General features: G+C 48.5%; 1 protein-coding gene across 2 annotated transcripts in view; it reads right to left on the minus strand.

The window, feature by feature from the left end:
* Positions 1-627: 627 nt before the first annotated feature.
* Positions 628-21927, minus strand: part of LOC127226709 (D-beta-hydroxybutyrate dehydrogenase, mitochondrial) — a 30111-nt gene continuing 8811 nt past the window's right edge. For both annotated transcript variants that reach the window (XM_051190816.1, XM_051190824.1), the window contains exons 2-7: positions 21402-21527; positions 13634-13706; positions 12533-12643; positions 10287-10428; positions 4301-4453; positions 628-2714 (exon numbers count right to left, since the gene is read on the minus strand). In XM_051190816.1, the coding sequence (XP_051046773.1) occupies positions 2245-2714; positions 4301-4453; positions 10287-10428; positions 12533-12643; positions 13634-13706; positions 21402-21487 (1035 nt within the window). In that variant the 5' untranslated portion in view covers positions 21488-21527 and the 3' untranslated portion in view covers positions 628-2244. The remainder of the gene's footprint in view (positions 2715-4300; positions 4454-10286; positions 10429-12532; positions 12644-13633; positions 13707-21401; positions 21528-21927) is intronic.

Below are 21927 nucleotides of genomic sequence, written 5' to 3' on the forward strand. Positions count from 1 at the left end.
AGCACCAAAATACATGTTCACATCACTCTGGAGGCTGGACATTCTATTCCCACCCACTGATACTGGGTGAGTCTCTTTCCTCTTTGGGGCCTCAGTTATATGGCCTGTAAAATGGGAGCAACCTGTGATCTGTCTACCTCACCTGTCTCGTAAAGATCAAAGGCAGTTCCTGTGTCCAAGCAGGCTGGTCATTGCAACAAGTGAAGGTGAGCCGGGGGGGTTGAATTACCACTGAGACTGTTTGGAAGGAAAGTACTCTGGGTTTTTCTTTTCTGAGACAGGGTCTTACTGTGTAGTCCAGGCTTACTTGAACTCACAGAGATCAGCCCTCTTCTGCCTACCAAGTGCTGGAATTAAAAGAGTGTGCCACCATGCCTCGTAACCTTGGGCTTTTTAGTTGTTAGAATAAAGGTTAAAAATCAGGTCCAGCAAGATAGTCAGTATAATAAGTAAAATAAAGCAAGCCACAACGGCCTAACCAGGCAGTTCTCTTTCGCAGCTTAAGCCCCCGGTGAACATCCTCTGGCATTCAGTTTATTGCTTCTTGGGACTCAAGTCAGTGTCACCTCCAATCCCTTTCTAGCTCCCAGTGATGGATGGATACATGAGTGTAACTCCAAGCCACTCTCCAAGTGTTACAATCAACCTCTTTATTAAGCACGAAAACAAATTCTCCCAAGATGTAAAAATGCCACGGGAAGGCTCCAGCTGGAGGTAGGCCCTGAAGTACAAAAGCATCTCACTGTTAGGTTAAGTGCAAGCCATCAGGGGTCCCTCTCTGGGTCCTGAGGCCTTGCCTCCCTCGTCCCTTTCCTCCCAGACCCTTTCTGCCTTGCCTGAAGACAGGGATGGAACATAGCACCTCTGTTTGAATCCAGAGAGGTCAAAACCCCAAAAGGCAGGCTGAATCTGCTCTCTGTGGAACCTTTTTGCCTCAGTATGGCTGCACATGCCAGTGTGTTCTAGCTGCCTAAGTTCCTTTGCTCTCTCTTGGCACTGGGCTCCAGGTTCAGGCCAGACAACTGCTTAGGAGTGTAGGATCACTGTTTCCAAAGGGGCTTTGCTTCATTCTTTGTTCCGAGGCAGCATCCAAGTAGGTGGTCAAACACTCTTGGAAAGACCTCAAGCTTGAAAGAAAACGCTGAACAGGCTCTAGCTGAGGAGCCATGGCTCCCTCTAGTGGCAGGACTAGATTTTGCAACAAAAGGCACAAATGATTATTTAAATGTGTAAAGCTGCCCAAGGCTTTACAGCCCCCGGACAACTGCAGGGACAAGCAGCCTTCAAAGTCAAACCTTCCTTGATTGGTAACAGACTGAGTAGCTTAATTAAGAAGTTCACAGTAGGAAGGAGAGGTGTGACCATCCTGAAGGCCAATGGAACAGGTGTGTATGTGATCCATTGCTGGGGAAGTGTCTCAGTGCCCAGCCTTGGCACCACCACTCATTTGTCTACAGCCCCAAAGAGCACCAATCCTGTCCAAGGCGAAACCAAACCACACTCCTATGCAGAGCGCTTCCACCCAGATCTAACCCGTCTTCGAAGAGGGTGGAGAACTCTCAGCTGCCAATCTCTAGATTCCCCACCCCCAGCCAGCTGAGTCAGTGGCTGCTGGCCACCAGTCACATCGTGCCATGGTCGTGCAGAAACCACTCAGGGGCACCTGGTGGGACTGTCTCAGGAGAAGACACACTGCTGGCCAGAGAAGTCAAGGACTGATGGGTCCACAGTGTCCCCAGAACACAAATGTGATGAGTTTTTACAGCAATGCCAGTGCACAGTAGGACCACTTGGGCACAGCAAAAAGGGCATTTTGTATGCAGATCACAAGTTCTGCAAATTCTTCATGCACACAAGGAAAAAAAAATCTGTCCTTCATGCTCATGAGACTTGCTTAAGGATAAATATTTTGAATGGATGTTTTGGCTTTAAAATGATTTTGGATTCTATTATAACAATCTATTTTTAATATAAAGATATTTCCCACAAATCTTTGTATAAAATCAGCTTGAGATAGATAGAAGCACCATGTTGGCCCTGAGGCTTAGGGCCACACCTGTGCCCTCACATCTGTGAAGGTCCAGACCCATTCACCACGTGCACAAGTAAGGTTAATGCTAAAATAGGTCTTCCTAAGACAGTGGGTAATCCACAAGTGTAATCAGAAGGTAACTGTCCGAACTCCCTCCCCTCATCCTTCTCCCTCCCATCAGATCCCCTGGTCACAGAGGCCTCTGTAGCTCTTCAGTGTATGTAGATCATGTCAGAGATGGCCCCTGGAAAGTGGGTCATGATCTGCATTCGCAGCCACCAGTAGTAGTCCATGGGATGGTAGCGGGTATAGGGGGAGGCGGCTGTCAGGGCATGTGTGACAGCATTGATGACAGAGGACGTGTCTGTGGAGCCGCTGTTGCAGTAGGTCTCCATCTTGGCGATCTTCTCATCGAAATACTTCTTGCCATAGTCTTTGCGGACGACCTCAGGAAGATCATCCCACATCTTCTTGGCAATGGCCTGGATACGCTCTGGGCTATAGAGACTGGTAGCAGCAATGAAATTGCCGGGCTCCACCACACTGACCTTCACACCCAGAGGGTGCATCTCATAGCGGAGGCAGTCGGAGAAAGCCTCTACCCCAAACTTGGTGATGCAGTAAGGTGAGCGGGCTGGGTTGGCCATTCGGCCCAGCATACTGCTGATGTTAACAACACGGCCTATAGAAGAAGACAGCAAACATCTGCTCAGATGGATTGCCCTGTGACATGGTGGCCTGGCAGGGACAGCTTTAGAACCAGAGGCAGGGGGCCTCGGTGGACCACCTAGCTAACCAGGGTCCCCAATCTTCCTCAAGGACTCTGCTGTGCCAGGCAGGACCAGGGAAGGGGGAACAGAGGAGGAACAAGCCTGTGCACCAGGAGGGTGCCCTGGAAAAGGTACACACGCATGACTGATCACTGGCCGGAGCCTGCCTGGTGATAATACTGTGGGGTGGAAACATACCGGCCGTGTGTGAGACATGGAATGGCTATGTCTGTGTGAACCTATGCGTCCACTCTAAGCAGGGTCTGATGCCAGTTGGGGAGAAACACAAACCAAAACCTCCTCCTTCCCCTCAGTGAGCTTAAAACTCAGCTTCCCCAGTTAGGTACACAGAGAAGTATCATGGTGAGTCCAGGTGGGTGCTGACTGCTGGCACGGCCGGGGACAGAGATAGAGCACAGAAGCCAGAATGCCCAGGACCAGGCTGGCAAAAGGGAGCCTACAACACCCCCATCCCAGAGGAGGACGGGGGTGGTGGGCTATTCCCAGCACCAGAGCCAGAAAGAGTGGGCTGGGGCAGGAGCAGGAGCAGGGGCCTGACCTCCAAAGCTGATTTCAAGGCTGGACATGAGGTATCATTGCCCGACTCAAGCATTCTGTCACAGCCCTAGCCTGAGAATGGGTCCATCCCAACTTCTCCCATCCTGGTGGGGTTGGGGTAGATCCCACTCAGCCCAGGCTGACCTGGGTCAACTTGCCCAAGGGGTGCCCCCCAGAACATACACCCCCTAAGTGTGAGGTCACTAAAAGGTGGGGCTTCCTCTTGAAGACTACAGCTGATTCCTGTCCGTTCCTACATTGCCAAAACCTTGAGACAGATCTGGGGATCTGGTACCTTTTTGTCACAGTGGCTTGCTGTTCCAGGGAGAAAAGTCAGACCTCATGACTTTATAGCTAGCTTTGCTGATATATGGCTATTTTATGTGATCTGGGCATTGTGTCTGTTCTCCAAGTTTCTAGTCTTGTTTGAACTGAATAACACAATGTCTCATTTTTAAGCTATGGAACATACTAACATTTGTTTAATATTACACTGTGATATGACAGCATGCAGACACAGTTGGTGGACATGTGGTTACTTCTCCAGAACTGGTTCTTAGAGGGCAAGCCGCTATGATCCATAAGCCCTGAGTGCACTGAACTACCTTTCCTGTGCGTTTTTGAGACAGGGTTTCATTATGTGTCCTAGGCTGACATTAACTCAGGATCTTGCTTCAGTCAGTGCTGGCTTACAGTTGTGTACCACCATCCCAACCCATCTACTCTACTTCTGAAAGCCACAGACTCCTCGCCCCTACCTGGCCATGCACTTCTCCCCATCACCATTCCCACGCCCAGCATGGCTCTGAGACCCCTGAAGTCGCCTCACTACTGTGGATGCTAGCTCTGGCAGCTCTGGTGTTTCCAATCTGAACAGGAATGAAAAGGTCGGGCAGGTACAATGAGGGGGTGGGCAGGAAGAATCTGTCTTCCAGCTCACCTTTGGCTCTCCGGAGAAGGGGGAGGAAGGATTTCGTTGTGCGCACTGTACCCCAGAGGTTCACTTCTGCCACTTCTTTGTATGTCTCCATGCTGGTGAACTCCACCTCCCCGAATGTTGAAATGCCTGCATTGTTAACCAGGCCCCACAATCCTGGACGAAAGAGGACACAGCAGGTCACCATGTGGGCTCCGATGCCACTAGCCCATCGCCGCTCTCTACTCTGATCTTTCTCCCATGACCCCCAGCCTCTTGCCCAAGGCTCTCAGGAAACATTTCTAGAGTCGGCCAAGAGTGAAGAGAGAGAGAGAGAGAGAGAGAGAGAGAGAGAGAGAGAGAGAGAGAGAGAGAGAGAGAACCAACATCCAGGCTTCCTGTCACTGCTGGCTGAATCAATTCTCAGCCCTTCATGACTGAGTCTTGCAGGATCTTCGCCCATGTCTTGCTCCACACCTACACTGGACAGGTTGGCTTTTGTCAACTTGATGAGTATCTGGGAAGAGGTAATAGTAATTGAAAAGATTACTATTACTCCGTACGAGCTGCCTGTAGGCAAATCTATAGGGCGTTTTCTTGCGGGTGATACAATGCCTTGCCAGGTGGTGTGTACAAAAACAAACTGTAGAGCAAGCCAGTAAGCGGCACTCCCCCATGGCCTCTGCTCTGTTCCCGCCTCCAGGCTCCTGCTCTGAGTTCCTGCCCCGATTTCCTTCACAGAGATGGTATTTTATATGCCAAATAAACTTTTCCCAGTGTGTTTTTTGGTCATGGTGTTTATCACAGCAACAGAAAAGGAAGGAAGACAGGCATTTCCCTCTCCTCCATATGACCTCAAGTCTACACCCTGTATCTATTCATGCAACTCAGCTATTGTTTCTATTGCCCCGCTTGCCAGTGACCAGGCAAACCTCAGGAATTTTCCAAGCCAAGCTCATAGAAGGACCCAAAACTTCAAGGTCACCCATTAAGTTATGGGTTCTGCTGCCAAGCCTTGCTCATGATCAGGCCCCACCCTACTCCACCTTGGAACTCGTAACAAATTCTCTGTTCTCTCATGTTCCTCTCCTGAGCGTGCTGCTGTTTGCTGGTCACACATTAAGGGACAGTGTGTCTCTTCTCACCCTCTCCTAAGCCTGTGTGTGTGTCAGTACAGGCTCCAAGAAGATGCCTGTACTCACAGCCTGCTCCAGCTGACTGTTTCACAGAGCAGCTAAGGGACAGCTGGCTTTTGTAGACGCAGACAATGTTGGTTCTGGAAAGTTCCTGGAGTTTATTTTGTCTTAACTATTTTGGCAGCAAGGGAAACCAAAGCTGTCAAGGGAAAAGACAGCTTTAAGTCTCATCATTAAGTCGGAGATGGGGTTGGACCCGAGCCAAGGGAAGGCGCCTGCTTTCCAGGGTTTTGAGTTCCGTTTTGGGGGTGTAAGAAGTGGATGGGTCAGAGCCCCAGGGCAGAGTGGGGTCCTTCCTCTTTGTTATGGAGATTCTCAGGGTTTGGTCTCCTCATGGCTTAACCTCCTGCCACAAAAAGCTCTGTGCTCCTTGCAGGGGCTTCAGCAGAGGCAGGATGCTTGCTCATCACCTGTGAGAATGAGGCCTGGGACTCACTCTCCCAGTGCATCACGGGAATGAGTTTGTGTAAATGACAGGGTAATTGGTCTCCAGTTGCTTTCCTTCCGTCTTGTCCAAATTAAAGCTTGGTCAGCTGACCTCTGGTGCCTTCTCCTTCAATTACAGGGAATTAAGGGCATTTATTAAGGAGAGGAAATTGCTGGTGTCCAAAGAGCTCTCTCCTGCACCAGCTGCCTGCTGGGGCTCCCTGCCCTCAGCTCTCAGGCTAAAGTTGTGACCTTGAGGCACAACCCACACAATCAGAGGCATCCCAGAAACCCCACAGCTCCAACAGCTGTCTTCTGGCTTCCCTGAGGCTTCCAGCTGGAGCCCAAAGCCTCTCTGGTGGCTATGGCTAACCCTTAGGCCCATGCCCCTCTCCACCCACAGCAGCCGTCCTTAACTGTCCATTAGGAACGCAGTGCATGTGTGTTGGGTGATGAACGTCTACTACATTTCTACCCCCTAAGACCGTGCTACCTGATCTCCTTCCTTCTGAGAACATCCTAACCTCTCCATCCTGTCACACCACTCTGGACTCCAACCTCCCATCTACTGTTCATCCTGTTCTCCTATGGCCTCTAAGAGGCCACCAACTAAGTCCGGCCCCATCTCTAATCTCTTCTTTGATACCATCTACTAATGGCCCTGGGCACCAGCTCCGCCCCCCCCCCGCTGCCCCCCCAGTGACACAGAGAATCCCAGCATTTTTCCTCTACCTGCCGCCACCCCTAGAAGTCATATCCAGTGTCTCATGCTCAGCCTGACTCTCCTGAATGTTAACACAGTCTTTTCTGCTACTACATACTTGTAGAAGACCTTTCCAGTGGCTTTGTGTCTGACTCAAATGGGACAGTATCACAGGGTCTAAAATGTATGTGTGTACATTCAACCTAAAAGTAAAACAATTGTATCTAGTACTACTGTCCAATAAAGATGAATTAAACTTAACCTATGTAAGTACACTGAGTGCCGACTGGGCAAGCAACAGTTGACCTGGTACTTCTCCGGAGTCCTTGGCCAGTCAGGGTTCTAAAGAAACTTCAACAGCACTCTTGCCAGCCCAGGGGGCAGCTGCTTCCCCAGAATGGCCTCAGTATTATCTCTGTGTCCAGACAAGTCCCATGTGCCTTTAGAGGGACTGGATCCACAACTCCACCTTACTGTCCCTTCTGTCTGAGCTGCACAGTCCTAACTCACCCTGACCACCACTAACACGCTGAGTTCTGTTAGTGTTACTATGTTCACTCCTCCAACTCCTCCCCTCTCCCCATCCAATGTGTCACCCAGGGCTGGAAAGATGGCATGATCAGAATGGCACTGGTGATGTCACCTGACCCTCATAACTAAGTCACACAGTAGATGCTAAATCAACCCATAGCTGACTGGTGCAACTGAGGCTCATAGAGGCTTCGTCTTTGCTCGGTGTCACTGGGGACTAGGCAAGGAAGGTGAGATCTGACCCAGGACTGAGGACAAGCCTTCATGCGTAGCCCCACTGTGGCAAAGAGTCAGTTCTGTTTCCTTCTGCATTAACACAAGCCCTGGCTGAACTCTGTTGTGCTCTGTGAAGATCCCTCCAGGTCTCCCTGCCTCAATCCATAGCCTCCATCTCTACCCAGGCTCATCTTTCTCCCCATTCCTGTGGCTCTAAATCTGCAGTGTAGCACCCGAGGCCTTTGCAGACTTCTCTCCACATACTCTGCCTCTCAGTATGAACAGCTTGGCTGCTCCTTGGGAAAGCCGCCCCCTGCTTCCACAGTCATAAGGTCTAGACTAGGCAAGAGATGGCTAGAAATACTTTACCACTTCACAGACAAGCAAGCTGAGGCCCACATCGGAGCTGGTTCATACCCAAGTCACACTTGTTTAGAGAGGTGAAGGTCTGGATAAATACAGTCCCTGTCCCCATCCCCGCCCCCCCCAAGATCAAGGGACAACCTGATGTAAAGGATTCCCTGCCCACAGCATAAGGCCCTGGGTTGTTTAACTGCTTCTCAGAGGTTTGTCCAGAAGCCACTAGGTTGGTGTCTAGCTCCTAGCATAGTCCAGAGCTTCAAGCAGGGGCTCAGTAAATGCTTCCCCATTGGTAAGTAATGGCTCCAGGGGCAGGCCGTACCTACACTGTCAGTGTGTGTGTGCATGCTTTCCTGGAGTTGGGAGGGCTGGTCACAGGCTCAGGGTCCTACAAAGCAGGGTAGGTGGCTGAACTCTCTAAGCAGAGTTCACTTCACCTCAGCACCTGAGGTGGCTTCCCAGACTTTGGTGGTGACTGTCCCATAGAGCCAGAGTGAAAAGCAGCATCAAAATGTGCCCAGGAGGGCCCAAGATGGGCGTACATCTGTCCTTATCCAGACTGGGTGGGATGGTAAACCTGACTGCTGGGACGCTCTGGGAGGGTGCCACCTGGAGGCCAAAGCCAACAGTGCTCAATGGGAGGTGTTCAGACTTACCAGGAAAAGGACAATCAGGGCTAGAAGAAGGGGCATGGGGGAGGGGCGCGGACAGGGACACAACTGGCAGGAAGAGGTTGATGGAGAGGATGGAAAAGAGTGTGTGTGGGGGGGAAGCCGGCATGCAAATGCTATCTGACAGCTTTGCTTTCTGGTTTTGAACCGGAAAACTCCAAAATTGCAGGATGGTTTCTGTGAATGGCAGAACAGTAGCCATGGATCCCAGCTGTGCTCCATTCTGCCAAGTCCCACAAGCTGTGACTCCAGGCTGCCTGCTGCTGTGGCCTTTCTGCTTCCTAGTCTGTGAAGGCAATGCCCTAGCTGTCCAGGGAGACTGTGGGGGACAAAGGGTGACAGGCTATGTGACTGGTGATCATCCCTGTGGGACCCGCCTGCCTTTTCTTAATGGGCCAGGGACACCAAGTATCGCTGTTAATTATTAAACAGATGTCCAGAGGGTCTTCAGCACACAGGGCTCCTGGAGAACACAGCGCCCCAGAGTGGCCTCTAGGAGGGTAGTGTGGCAGCCCCAAGCTGCTGAAGTGACCCTAAGGCTCCCTAAGGAACAGTCTCTTCTGTTAGTCATGTGGCACAAGTTCGTCTCAGAGATGGCAGTGTTTTGTTTTGTTTTTTCAGCCTGGCGGTTTTGGTCAGCTACGAAGCGCAGGTGCAGGTCACCCAGCCCCTTCACTGGGCCCCACCCAGCAGTTGAGCAGCAGGGAGCTAACATGTCAAGGGGCTCCAAGATCAACAGCACAGACTGGCTTTTGCACAGGGCCTACTGTATGGCCCAGCTCCCTGCTCCTGAGGTCCACTTGAATGGTAACCCCCTCAGATGGAGAGCAGACTCCCTCAAACTATAAAGTCCCCCCACACAGGCTGAACTAGGACGAAACAAGATGCTCAGGGAGCCTCTCCAACATTTGATCCTTGGACCATTGGCTCTCTACATTGTCTATAACTTTAGCTTTGAGCACTCCATCCAACCGGCTCCCTCTCCCTGGGTCCTACATCCCCTCTGGACACATCCCAGAGTGTCCCATGGGCATCTCCGTGCCTATTCACCCCTCATCTTGCTCTTGCAGTGGAGGACACCAGCTATGTAGGACAGACACCTCTTGCCACTTCATTTCCATATCCAAATTGTCTGCTAGCTTGTTCTCTAGGTACGACTAGCGAGCTCCTACCACTGTGTTCAGGGCTCTGCCACCCGTACTCCCCTTTAACCCACCATTCCCTTCTGTAATGCAGGCTTCAGGGGGAGCTTCACAAGTCAAGCCAGGCCACGACCCCAAGACAGTCCCTTCACTCTCCAGTACCTTCTGCAAAGCTGACAGTCCTCTACCTCATCTGCTGCCACCTCCAGTCTCAAACTTACCATGAAGGTACCATTTGCCGTATCCCAGCCCACCATGGGCTGCAGCCCATCATTGTTCACGCTCTGCCCTCCCTTTGGCATAACCCTCCTGGCTCTCTACCACACTACCTATCCCTACCCTACCCCTGGCACTGGGCAACGGCCCCCTTCCCTTGCTGCTGCCTCTGTTCATGCCATGCTTCCTGATGGTGAAATCCATCCACTCACAGAACTGTAAGCTTTGGCTATCCCCACCACTCAGCCCAGTGCCTGGCCCAGGGTGGACATTCAAAGAGCACTGGATGAACCGGCCCGAATTAGTATGTCAATCTGTCACTCCACAGATTTCAAACTCGCCTATAGCCATTTTTCTGCCCTATTGCACCAGTATGCTTAATTTAATCCATTCCCTTAAACCAAGCAGGAGAAAGAGTTTAAACAATAGAGGAGCCTTTTCCCAGGAGGCCTGCAAATGGAGGGCAGCATTGGCCAGGATCCCTACAATGGCACCACACACCAACCCTGAGTTTCACAGCACTGGCAGTCTCTCTCAAGGCACCCTTACCCTCTTCAGGGTCCTTCAGGCTGGAGTGGACGGTCTCTACTGCTTTCTCGATCTCTTCACCATTGCAGACATTGAGCTGGATGGTTCTTAGTCGGTCACTGTTTAAGCTGTCCAGCTCATTAACCCCAGCATCACCTTTGTCCTGGGGAGATAGGGCTGTAGTCACCTCTGTCCTTCTTGCCATGGGCAAGCTCTGGATTTATGACCTGGCCCAGGTAGGGACTGACTCTAATGCCCTGAGGCTTACACTGATATGGGGATGTGAATGCTCACAGTAACACAATTCAAAACAGCCAAAAGTCAAGCCAAGTGCTTATTTTTAATTTTTATGAATGTTTTTTAGAAATGCAGTTTGGGGCTGGAAAGATGGCTCAGCAGTTAAGAGCACTTGCAGAGGACTTGGGTTTAGTTCCCAGTACCCACAGAGTGGTTCACAACCATCTGTAACTCCAGTTCCAGGGTATCTGATGCCCTTTTCTGGCCTCTGGGAGCTCCAGACATATATGTGGTATACATATATGCAGGCAAAACATCCATACATATAAAAAAATAAATCTCTAAAGTTTTTATCCAGTTTATCTAGGGTACAAATGAACAAAGCACTGTAGTATATCCATATAATCAAGTAATATTCTGCAGAAAAAATGAACTATGATACATGCTACAATATAGATGGCTCTCAAAATCATGCTAGGGCCAGGTGTGGTGGGGCACGCCTTTAATCTCAGCACCTGGAAGGCAGAGACAAATGGATCTCTGTGGGTTCTTGGCAGTGAGACTCTGTCTAAAAACAAACAAAGAAAACATTGTGCTATGTGAAAGACACATAGTAAAAAGACCCAGTAACTTTGAATCCAATGTGAAAAACATCCAGAGAAGGCAAGTCTAGGGGGATGGAAATCAGTGACTGGCTGGGGCTTGAGGTGCATGGGACGGCTGCGTGCGTGCGTGCGTGCGTGCGTGCGTGCGTGCGTGCGTGTGTGTGTGTGTGTGTGTGTGTGTGTGTTGGGGGGGGGGTGGAATGTCAGCATATAACTGAAAAGAACCAAAGGGAAAATATTGATCCAGGAAAATGTCCTAAAAGTGACCTGTGGAGGTTGCTCTCTGAACTGGGGGGACAATCCCCTAGTTACATTTGCAGTCTCCTATCCTAGTACTTCCCTTCATGGACCCTAAATGCTACTTGATGTCCCAAAATAGTTAGCTCTACACTTTCAAGTCTGTGTTGGGATGTCCCTTCTGTCTCTCAGATCATGTCTCCTAGTCTTCATCTATGACAGCCCTGAACAATGTCACCTCCCCATCAAGTCAGAGCCAATCTCTCCCCCTCACCCGGAACAATCTGGAAAGACCTGAGAATGCTTCCATTCTACTTCTTCAGCTGTGCCTATGCATGGTGTCCTCTTACCACTGGATGGAGAACTCTCTGAATGTGCTGGCTATTTTATGTCAGTTTGACCCAAGCTAGAGTCATCTGAGAGGAGGGAATGCCAATTGAGAAAATGCCTCCAAAAGATCAAGCAAGCCTATAGGCCATTTTCTTAATTAGTGATAGATGTGGGAAGGCCTAGGCTATGGTGGGTGATACCACTCCTGGACTGGTGGTCCTGGGTTCTGTAAGAAAGCAGGCTGAGCAAGTCATGAGGAGCAGGCCACTAAGCAGCACCCCTCCATGGCCTCTGTGTCAGCTCCTGCCTCCAATGCTTGCCCTGTTTGTTCCTGCCCTCACTGCCTTCTACAAAGAAATGTGATATGGAAATGTAGGCAAAGTAAACACTTTCCTCCCCAACTTGCTTTTGGTCATGGTGTTTATCACAGCAATATAACTCTAAGATACTGGATCTTGGAGCACTCTTATTCCACAGCATCTAGCAAAGTGGCAGGCCCATCATTTGACGAGTGAATAAATGGCAGAGCAATGGATGGATGAGCAATGGAAGGATTGGTGGATGAATGGATGCATAGATTTATGCATGGATGATGCATGGGAGGATGCGTGGATGCATGCACCTGTGCAAAAAGCTGGAACAAATGAGACTGAAGTAGGGAAAGTGTAGGCTGTTTTAGCAACACATAGAAGAGCATGCACATGTGAGAGTGTGTGCGCAAGTGAGAGTGTGTGCACATGCACGCGCACGCGCACGCGCGCGCGCACACACACACACACACACACACACACACACACACACAGGGAGAGAGAGAGAGAGAGAGCTTGGATAATAGTAAAGAAAATGGCCCAGTCTTACCTTCATTAAGCATCCAGCAAATACAAGGAAACCTTTTGAGTGTAGATGTTTGGCCAAAGAGAACCCAAATCCGGAGTCACAGCCTGTGACCAGGACAGCTTTGCCACTATCCTGTTTTAGAAAGTTAGACCCATGTTAGGAACCCAGGATCCTGAGGAGAGCAACCAGCCTTCCCCAGCCCTCTGCACAGTAATATTAATGCATGCTGGGTGGCCAAGCCTCATCCCCCTAGCTGGCTCTCACTTTCTGGAGAATGACAGGCATCAAGGCATACTGGGACTGGCACTTAGAATCAGGAGACCAAGCTCCAGCCTAGACTCAGCCAGCAACAGGACTGCCTGGGAAATGACTCCTGCTTTCTCAGTGTCTTATCTATAGTCACCATGATGCTCACTGCCCTTGTCATCTTCATCAAAGCCAGGCTTATCCAGTGCTTCCTGAGCGCAAAGCACTGGGCATGTACTCTATTCATATCATGCCCCCATCCCCAACCATAACCTATGGTTCTCAACCTTCCCAGTGCTGCGACCCTTTACTACAGTTTCATGTTGTGGTGACCTTCAACCATAAAATTATTTTGTTGCCACTTCATAACTGTAATTTTGCTACTGTTACAAATGTAAATATCTGTGTTTTCCAATGGTCTTGGGAAACCCCTGTGGAAGGGTGGTACAACCCCAATCTCCCCCAAGGGGTCATGACCCATAGGTTGAGAACAGCTGCTATAGAGTAAGTGTGCTTACTCCATGTCTCCAGTGGGGAAACAGAGTCACTTTCAAAATGTAGTTAATGGCAGGACTGGAACACAGATAGGGCTGAGAGACCCCAGAACCTCACTCTGAAACCCAGTTCTTTGCTTCCTGGCAGGTGCTCCCCACAAGTTCCCTGACTGGGAGGGGTAGAGTGTGTCATCACTGCTCCCATATGCATGGGGAGAGGGTCTACCTGCTGGTGGAGGGCCTCAAAGAAGGCTTAAGCGAAAATGTGGTTCGGAGTGTTCCAGCCACTCTGTCCAGGCCCATTCAGAAGGTAGCTCACGGCCTGGAGTCCCAAAAGGGCCCTCCCAACCTCAGGGCTCGCAGGGAGCTGGCTGCCACTCACCGCATTTGCCTCACTGGTATAAGTCCGACGGATGGATGCAGTGAAGGATGCTGGGTAAAACAACAGTGTGTGTCTGTAAGAAAAGAGTAAACCATGAATTCAAGGTACAAGTCCTTCTCCAGACCCCACTCATGGGGAGAAAGATCTTGGAACACCCTCAACCACCACCTAAGCTAAGGTAGCACCGATTTTTCTCCCCACCCGAGGCTCTGGGTCAGCTCTGTTACTGCTTAGAGACCCCCTCCCCACCAGGAGCCAGGCAGGCAGGCAGTGGACCAGCCTGTGCAGCAGCTGTCTCAGCTACTAGATGGGAGTTGCCTTCCTGAGAAGAAAGCCAGCCCAATGGCTACTTTTCATAGGAAGCCATGCCAAAACTTGGCTGGTCCTTGGCCTACTCCAGTAATATTCATTTTCTGCTTTCCAGGGTGACACAGATGGTGAGTATTCCGTGATCAAGGTGTAATCAAAGCATGCATGTGCTTTCAGAGAACATTTCTTTTAAAGCCTTCTGCAGGCTGGTGAGATAGATTAGTGGGTAAAGGTTATTGCTGCCAACCCCAACAGCCTGAGATTCATCACCAGAGCCACATGATGCTAGGAGAGAGGACTGATCACTGCAGGCTGTCCTCTGATCTCCACATGTGGGCATGTACACATACACGCACACACATGCACATTAAAAGTAAAGCTGCCTTTATTTTCAGTGTTTCAACTCTCCGTAAGCTCAATGCTGTTTTCCTGATCTTGTTTTTAAACTTTTTATGCGTAGATAATTATAGACATACACACTGTTTACAAACAATAGAGCTGGGCTGGGTAGAGGCAGGCTTGTAATCACAGCTACTTGGGAAGATGAAGCAGAAGGATCATACATTTAAGGCCATCCTGGGCAACTTGGTGAGACCCTGCCTATCATGGAAAGTAAAAATAGGGCTGTGGGTACAGTTCAGCGGTATAGTGCTTTCCTATCACATGCAAAATCCTAGATTTAATCCCCAGTACTAGGAAACGAGAGGGATGGGGAGAGGGAGAAGAGAGAAGAGAGGAGAGGGAAGAGAAAAGAAAAGCAAGCAAGCAGACAGATGTTGGGTACCCCTTGCCCAGTTTCTATTAATGGTAGAATTGCACGACTGCAATATCACAGCCAGGATACTGACAGAGATACAGCAACAATGTGGAACATTTCCATCATGTTTTGCATCTTTCTCTTTACCCTTTCCAGAGCCACACCCACCCCACCCTCTTCAATCTGTTCTCTATCACTACAACTATCATTTCAGCAATGTTAAGCCAGGCATGGTGGCTTAATCCCAACATGCAGGGGACTGATGCAAGAAGACTCTGGGAGTTCCCGGCCAGCCTATACTACAAAGTACAATTCTACCTCAAAAACACAAGATGGTAACACCAAAGAGAACTGTGAGAAATATAGTACATAGCCCCTGGGTCTAGCTTGGTACACTCAAGTGTTGCTCTCTGGAAACAAGCTTGCCCTTTTATGTCTAAGTCCCCTCTCTAACTTGGGCAACTGTCTAACTATATTTACTTTCTGAAGGTCTTCTGGGTAGCTTCCACCTTTTATTTATTATGAATAAAGCCACTATGAATATTCCTGGGCAGGATTTTGTATAAACATGTTTCTCTTGGATAAACTCCCAGGAGTGTAACCATTGGGTCATATGGTAGGTGTATACTTTGATTTTAAAGAGACTGGGAGCTGTTTACAGCTCAGGAGCAGAGGAAGCATGCATTCCCAGCAGGAATGTATGACGACACAGTTTCTCCACATACTTCCCAGAACTTGATGATGTCACTATTTTTAATTTTTTATTTGTTATTGCTGGTTTTTGAGACAGGGTCTCACGTAGGCCAGGCTAGTATGGGACTTGTAGACCAGACTGACTCAAACTGGCCAACATCCTTCTGTCTCACTATGCCAAGTGCTGGCATTTAAAGGCCACTGTTTTTTTTTTTAGTCATGTCTAAAACTATACATGATTATCTCATTTGTTTTTAATTTGCATTTCTCTAATAGCTAATGACGTTGGTTATCTACTGCCTGCCTCAGGTCAGACGCCTAATAAGATACCATAGTATGGGTGCCTTACAAACTAGACAGTGCTTTATAAAGGGTCAAAACTTAACAGCTTTGAAAACTGGGAAGCTCAAACTCGAGGTGTTAGCAGATATGAGAGTCCACTACTGTGATTTTACTTGTCAGAAGGAGATGGGGGAGTTGTCTTAGACCTCTGTCACCAAGACATTAACCCACTGATGAAGGCTTTGCTTCTATGACCTAATACTTCCTAAGGCCCAACCTTCTCACACCAGCTGGCATGGTCGCTTTTAACTATCAACTGGACAGGATTTGGAAACAACCTAAAAGACACAAGCTGTCTTTGAGCGCTTCCAAAGAGGATTCACTCTGGGTAGGAGAGCTACCTCAGAGGCAGCTGCAACTTTTAATGGTGGGTTCATATGCATAGAAGTCTGAAGGGAAAGCTTGCTGCTGGCCTGTGCTTACTTCTTCCTGAGGTGCACACTCTACTGTTACTATCCGATTCCAGTTTCTTCTGCCTTCCAATGTGGATTGAAAACCAGTGATGATCAGGGATCTCCCAGGCCTCCAGCACTGTTTTGAGACTGCTGAGACATCTAGCTTTATGGTTTGAGCAGTTACTGGGGTCTCGGGCTCTCCGATGTGTTCACAACAATTGTTGAGACTATCCAGCTCTACTGTGCAACCCATTCTAACTCACCCCTTTTATAAGCCATCCCCCTATATTCCTCTAGAGAACCACAATACACCAGCAATATGGGAAGTAGGATTTCAGCATTTGTGGGGACATCCTGTGTTTGGGCACATTCTAAGTGGACTCTCTACCTTCACAGGTGAACTTTGAACATCCTTTGGATGCTCTAGGTGCCTTTGCTACCTGTGTGGCAAAAAAATATTATGTTCTCCTAATCTGTAACAGCCTCCTTCCAGTGTGTGTCTGGAGACAGTCTCCCTGTGTACCCTTAAGTAGCTGGGAACTTGTTTGTAAATGAGGCTAGCCTTAAACTCACAGAGATCTACCTGCTGCTGCCTCCCAAATGGGGATTAAAAGTGTGCACTGCCATGTCTGCCCCCGTTCTCTTAGCAGGGACTACTCAAGGGAATGTGTTTCCTTTTGATGATGTCTAATCGATCCATTTTTCCTCTTATAGGGCATATGTGGCTCTTGACCTAAACTTAACCCCCTGTTTTTTTCCTGAAAGTTTCCCATTTAAGCTCTCGGTTCTGAGTCTGTGCTGGCATGAGACAACACTTAGGTCAATTTAAGCTCATGGTTCTTTCTGAGTCTGTGCTGGTGTGAGACACCACTTAGAGAATTTGGTTTTGCTTGTGAGACCCAGCACTGTTTGAAATGTTATCTTCTGAATCACTGTTGCCAAAAAGCAGTCAAGCATATTGTGTGGCCTACTTCTGAAGCTCTCAATGTTCCGTTGACCTATGTACCCTCACTTTATTTCTTTTTTTGAAAAAGAAATTATTATTCTATTTCTTTTGCCTTTCCACGTAAATTTTAGAATAACTTCTATACTACAACATGGATGGCATCTGAGGTTGCCCCTCTGGGCTTCATTGCACCCACACATCCATCTATACCCACATAAACACACATTCATCCATACCCACATAAATATACATGTATGTATGTACACATACACACACAGGCATGTACACACACACACACACACACACACACACAGTGGGTATTCTTCCCATCCGTGACCTATGGCTATCTGACAAGAGGCAGAGCTTCTTGTCTGCTGACATAAGTCCTTTGAAAGAAAGAGGGGGCTGGTGCTCACTCTCTTGTGTGTTGGTCAGAGATGGATTGCTGCTTCCATTCACCCCAGGGCAGAATGGGTGACGGCCGGCACTCTCCACCTTGTTATCAGAGAGTGTTTCCTAATAAACCTTGGGCATCCTTTAGTTTGGTCTTGTGCATTCATATATATTCACCAACACATGCATGCATACCTGTAAATAATTAAATAACTATCCGTATATCCCTGGAACAAATACATTTCTTTCATGTTTTATAGTTTAAAAAGATATTGTTGAATTCTACCTGTTAATAATTTAAGAGTCTGGCAGGGTGGTGATGGCATACACCTTTAATCCCAGCACTTGGGAGGCAGAGACAAGCAAATCTCTGAGTTTGAGGCCATCTTGGTCTACAGAGCAACACAGAGAAACCCTGACTCAAAATGAGTGTGTGTGTGTGTGTGTGTGTACGTGTGTGTGTGAGTGTGTGAGTGTGTGTATGTGAGTGAGAGTGTGTGTGTGTGAGGGAGAGTGTGTGTATGTATGTGTGTGTGAGTGTGTGTGTGTATGAGTGTGTGTGTGTGTGAGAGAGAGAGTGTGTGTGTATGTATGTGTGTGAGTGTGTGTGTATGAGTGTGTGTATGTATGTATGTGTGTGTGTGAGTGTGTGTGTATGAGTGTGTGTGTGTGAGAGAGTGTGTGTGTATGTATGTGTGTGAGTGTGTGTGTATGAGTGTGTGTGTATGAGTGTGTGTGTGTGAGAGAGTGTGTGTGTATGTATGTGTGTGAGTGTGTGTGTATGAGTGTGTGTATGTATGTATGTGTGTGAGTGTGTGTATGAGGGTGTGTGAGTGAGAGAGAGGTGTGTGTGTGTGAGGGAGAATGTGTGTGTATGTGAGGAAGAGAGAGAGAGTGTGTGTGTGAGGGACAGTGTGTGTGTGTATGTGTGTGTGTGTGTGTGAGGGACAGTGTGTGTGTGTGTGTGTGTGTGTGTGTGTGTGTGTGTGTGTGTATACGGGTCTGTAGCTCCCCCTCCCACTTTCTGTGTTACTGTCTTTGTCTGGTTGGAGATAAGTATAATATTAGCTTCATAAACACTTCCATGACTTCATAAAGTCATAGAAAGCTCAGCCCAGCTCCAGGCCCCCACTGCTACTTCCCTGGGTGGGAGGGAGAAGTTGGTGGTCTCATTACTGCTTTGCACACATATGTATGGTCTCATTACTGATGGGGGTGGATAAAGTCTCCCAGCAGCCTCCCATGACTCTTCTTCCTCCAAAGCAGACAGAGCTATCCTAGAATGACGGTCCTGGTCTCTACTTAGCTTTCTTTGGCTGACGAGGATCCCCCGCCCCACCCCCACCTCCACAGCATGCCTGTTGGGATGAAGTCCACTGTCTGCTGACCCTCACTGGCATGCATAGGCTGAGGCCACAGATGTCAGTAGAGCAATCACAGGCTAAGGCTTTTTGCCTTGCTAGGCTGGTCTTGCAGTTGGAGAAAATGACTTCGGAGGGAACTGTATAGATGGAATAAAATGGGACAAGCAGATGGGTACTGAATGGCATGCTGTCCCGAGAGATGTGACACACTGAAAACAGAGGTGGACCCAGGAACAAAGGGTGGCATTTGTAAGAGAAAGCATTTCCACTCGCTATAAAGAAGGACTGTATGTAGAGCTGTCCAAAGACACAAGGTGTGCTGTGAGAGGTAATGACTTCCCATCAATGGATACATTCAAATGCACCAAGGCTGGGAGGTCACACATCAAGGATGCCAGGGGATCAGCAGGATTCACCCTTAGGGAATGAAAGGAGCATGAAGCCCTTGGCAACTGAGATTCAAGAGAATTCAGGCCAGTGCTTCTCCCCCAGGACCTAGTGCCGATCCTTAGCACAGGTCACCCCTTGTGCCAGCCTCCCTTTGTGTCTGCCCTCCCTCTGGGCCTCTACTGATACACCACCTTGGGGACATGTAATTCATTCTGATTCAGCTCTGCTGCCCCTGCAAATGGCACACACACTGACATTTGAAATACCAGATAACTCTTCATTACTCACGTAGTCAAGAATGTCCCTGTAGTAGTATTTTTTCCCCTCCTCAAATGAACCAGAAGTGCAACTAATGCCCCACTTCCCTTTAAAGACAAATCTTTGGTAGAAATATTTTAATTCCCTTTGGGGTTGTTTTTGATATAAGAAAATTTCAGAAATCTCTAAATGCCACTTTGGGGACAGGTTTTTCTATTTTTTATTTTATGTGCATGGATATTTTGCCTACAAATAGTATGTGTACCACGTGTGTGCAGTGGTTGCAGAGGTCAGAAGGGGGCACTCCCCTCCAGCTGGAGCTGGACTATCATGACCTGCCATGTGGATGCTCCCGGGAGCATCTAGGTCCTCTGGAAGAGCAGCAGGGCCTCTGAATCACTGAGCCATCTCTCCAGGCCCAGGTTTTTCACTTGCTTTAAAGGATAGAGGCCGGCAAATAATGGGGCAATTTTCCCTGGCAGCAGAATGATCTGCAGAGGTAACACAGCTCTTCCTAAATACACAGCACTTATATCAGAGACAAAGGTGAATTCTCCTTGGGCAAGGGTTGCTCTTATGTACAACAAAGCAGGAACCATGCAGTCGTGAGAGCAAAGGACAGAAGCAGAGCCATCTAAGAAGGGCAATTTATGCCGTGTGAACAGTGGTGTGGCTCCTGCCAGATTCCCAGGCAACTTCCTGCTTAATCCATTGGATACAGAATTTCTGATGTTGCAACATTCAAGGACTTGAATAATTAAAAGGTAAATAAGAATAGATTTTTTTTTTTTTTAAAGGCAGAAAGATACTTCTCTCTAAAACCCTTCCACAGTCAGGATCCTTGTCCCCTTCAATGCAGTGAACACTGCTCTGCACGGGCACATTCTGTCACACGGTGACAATGAGAGCTAAATTCTATTTGCAGCGGAGCCTCTTGCTCTGGATCCCATACAAATGCTGAGAAATCCTAAAAGTCTGTTCTTTCTATCTATCTATCTATCTATCTATCTATCTATCTATCTATCTATCTATTTTTTAATGTTTATTATTTATTGTGTATAGTGTCCTGCCTGCATGTATGCCTGCATGCCAGAAGAGGCAACCTCTGAGCCATTTCTCCAGCCCTCCGTGTCTGTTCTCAAGAAATTTACTATCATAGAAAAGACCAAGTGTCTTGCTATAGCATTTAACTTGGCAAACATTTCACTTCCCTCGAATATGACCAGAAGTTTGTCTTCTTTTGGAGCAGCAGAGCCCACAGAATTCCCCCTGCAACAGGCAAGATCTGCTGAGTGCAGCGACACAGGCCTAGACCTAGCATTCACAGGCTAAAGCGACAGGACCCTTGAAGCAAGGAGTTGGAAACCAGCCTGAGCAATATGGTAAGATGGTGTCTCCAAAATACCAAAGATCTGTTTGTTTAGTCTGTGCTTATTTAATTCTCCTAAACCATATAAGCAGTTCAGGGATGTCTAGGGCATTTCCTTAAGGTGTAAATATAGAAAGACCAAAGAAATGAGTCACACGGACACTGGTGGTGTGCTAAGGAGGGCACACCTCACTTCTGCAAGCTACTTACCAGATTACTAATCTGTATTTTACCACAACAATGCAATGACATACACACAAACCCTTAACCTGGAGGGACCCTGCACTGGGAGGGGCAGTCTTCAGAGTAGCTAGGAGTGGTCTTCTAGTGTCAAGATCACATAAGGCGATGAAGAGTACTGTTGACAGGACCAGAGCTGCATCCTCAGCACAGACACAGGAAGCTGGTCCTCTTTGCCCTGTGAGCCCTGGGAAGGCATGACTTCCAAGCACTGGAAGCCCCCTTCCCTGGGGTCTAGCAGGTACTGAGGACATCAGGATCCACCTGTGACAAACATGGTCCCCAAGGCCACTTCTTCCTTTAGTTGCTTACCTTGTCCCATTCTCTCTATTACAGACACTTAGAGTTTTTCCCGGGAGCTGTGACAGGGGTCTGGAGACACGGGCAGCCAGCATCATGTCAGTAGGTTGTAGGATGATCTGCTTCCTTCTGGTGGTTCTGAAACACAAAATGCATGCTCAGCCTCTTGCACTTGGAAGTTTAGTCAGGGACGGCCACTTTCTTCAGGTTGAAGTTAACTGACAAGGCCCTGCTCAAGCTAAAGCCTCAAGAGATGGAAAATTGGGAACCAGGGTGTGCCAAGGGTTCACAGAACAGCCATGGATGAGGACTGGTCACCTATGGGTGACAGACAGCACTCAACTAGACCAATGATCCTCCACGAAGGCTGTACAGTAACTACTGGGGGGAACTGACTTGGGAACATAACCAGGGGAAGGTTATGTCCTTGTGACACAGCAAAATGACATCATCTGTTAAGTTCATGATCAAGAACTGTGCAATTGAGTTTTGTGTTTTGTTGTTTTTTTGAAGCAGGGTTTCTCTGTGTAGCCCTGGC

Source organism: Phodopus roborovskii, unplaced genomic scaffold (assembly GCF_943737965.1).
Source record: "Phodopus roborovskii unplaced genomic scaffold, PHOROB, whole genome shotgun sequence".
Lineage (NCBI taxonomy): Eukaryota > Metazoa > Chordata > Mammalia > Rodentia > Cricetidae > Phodopus > Phodopus roborovskii.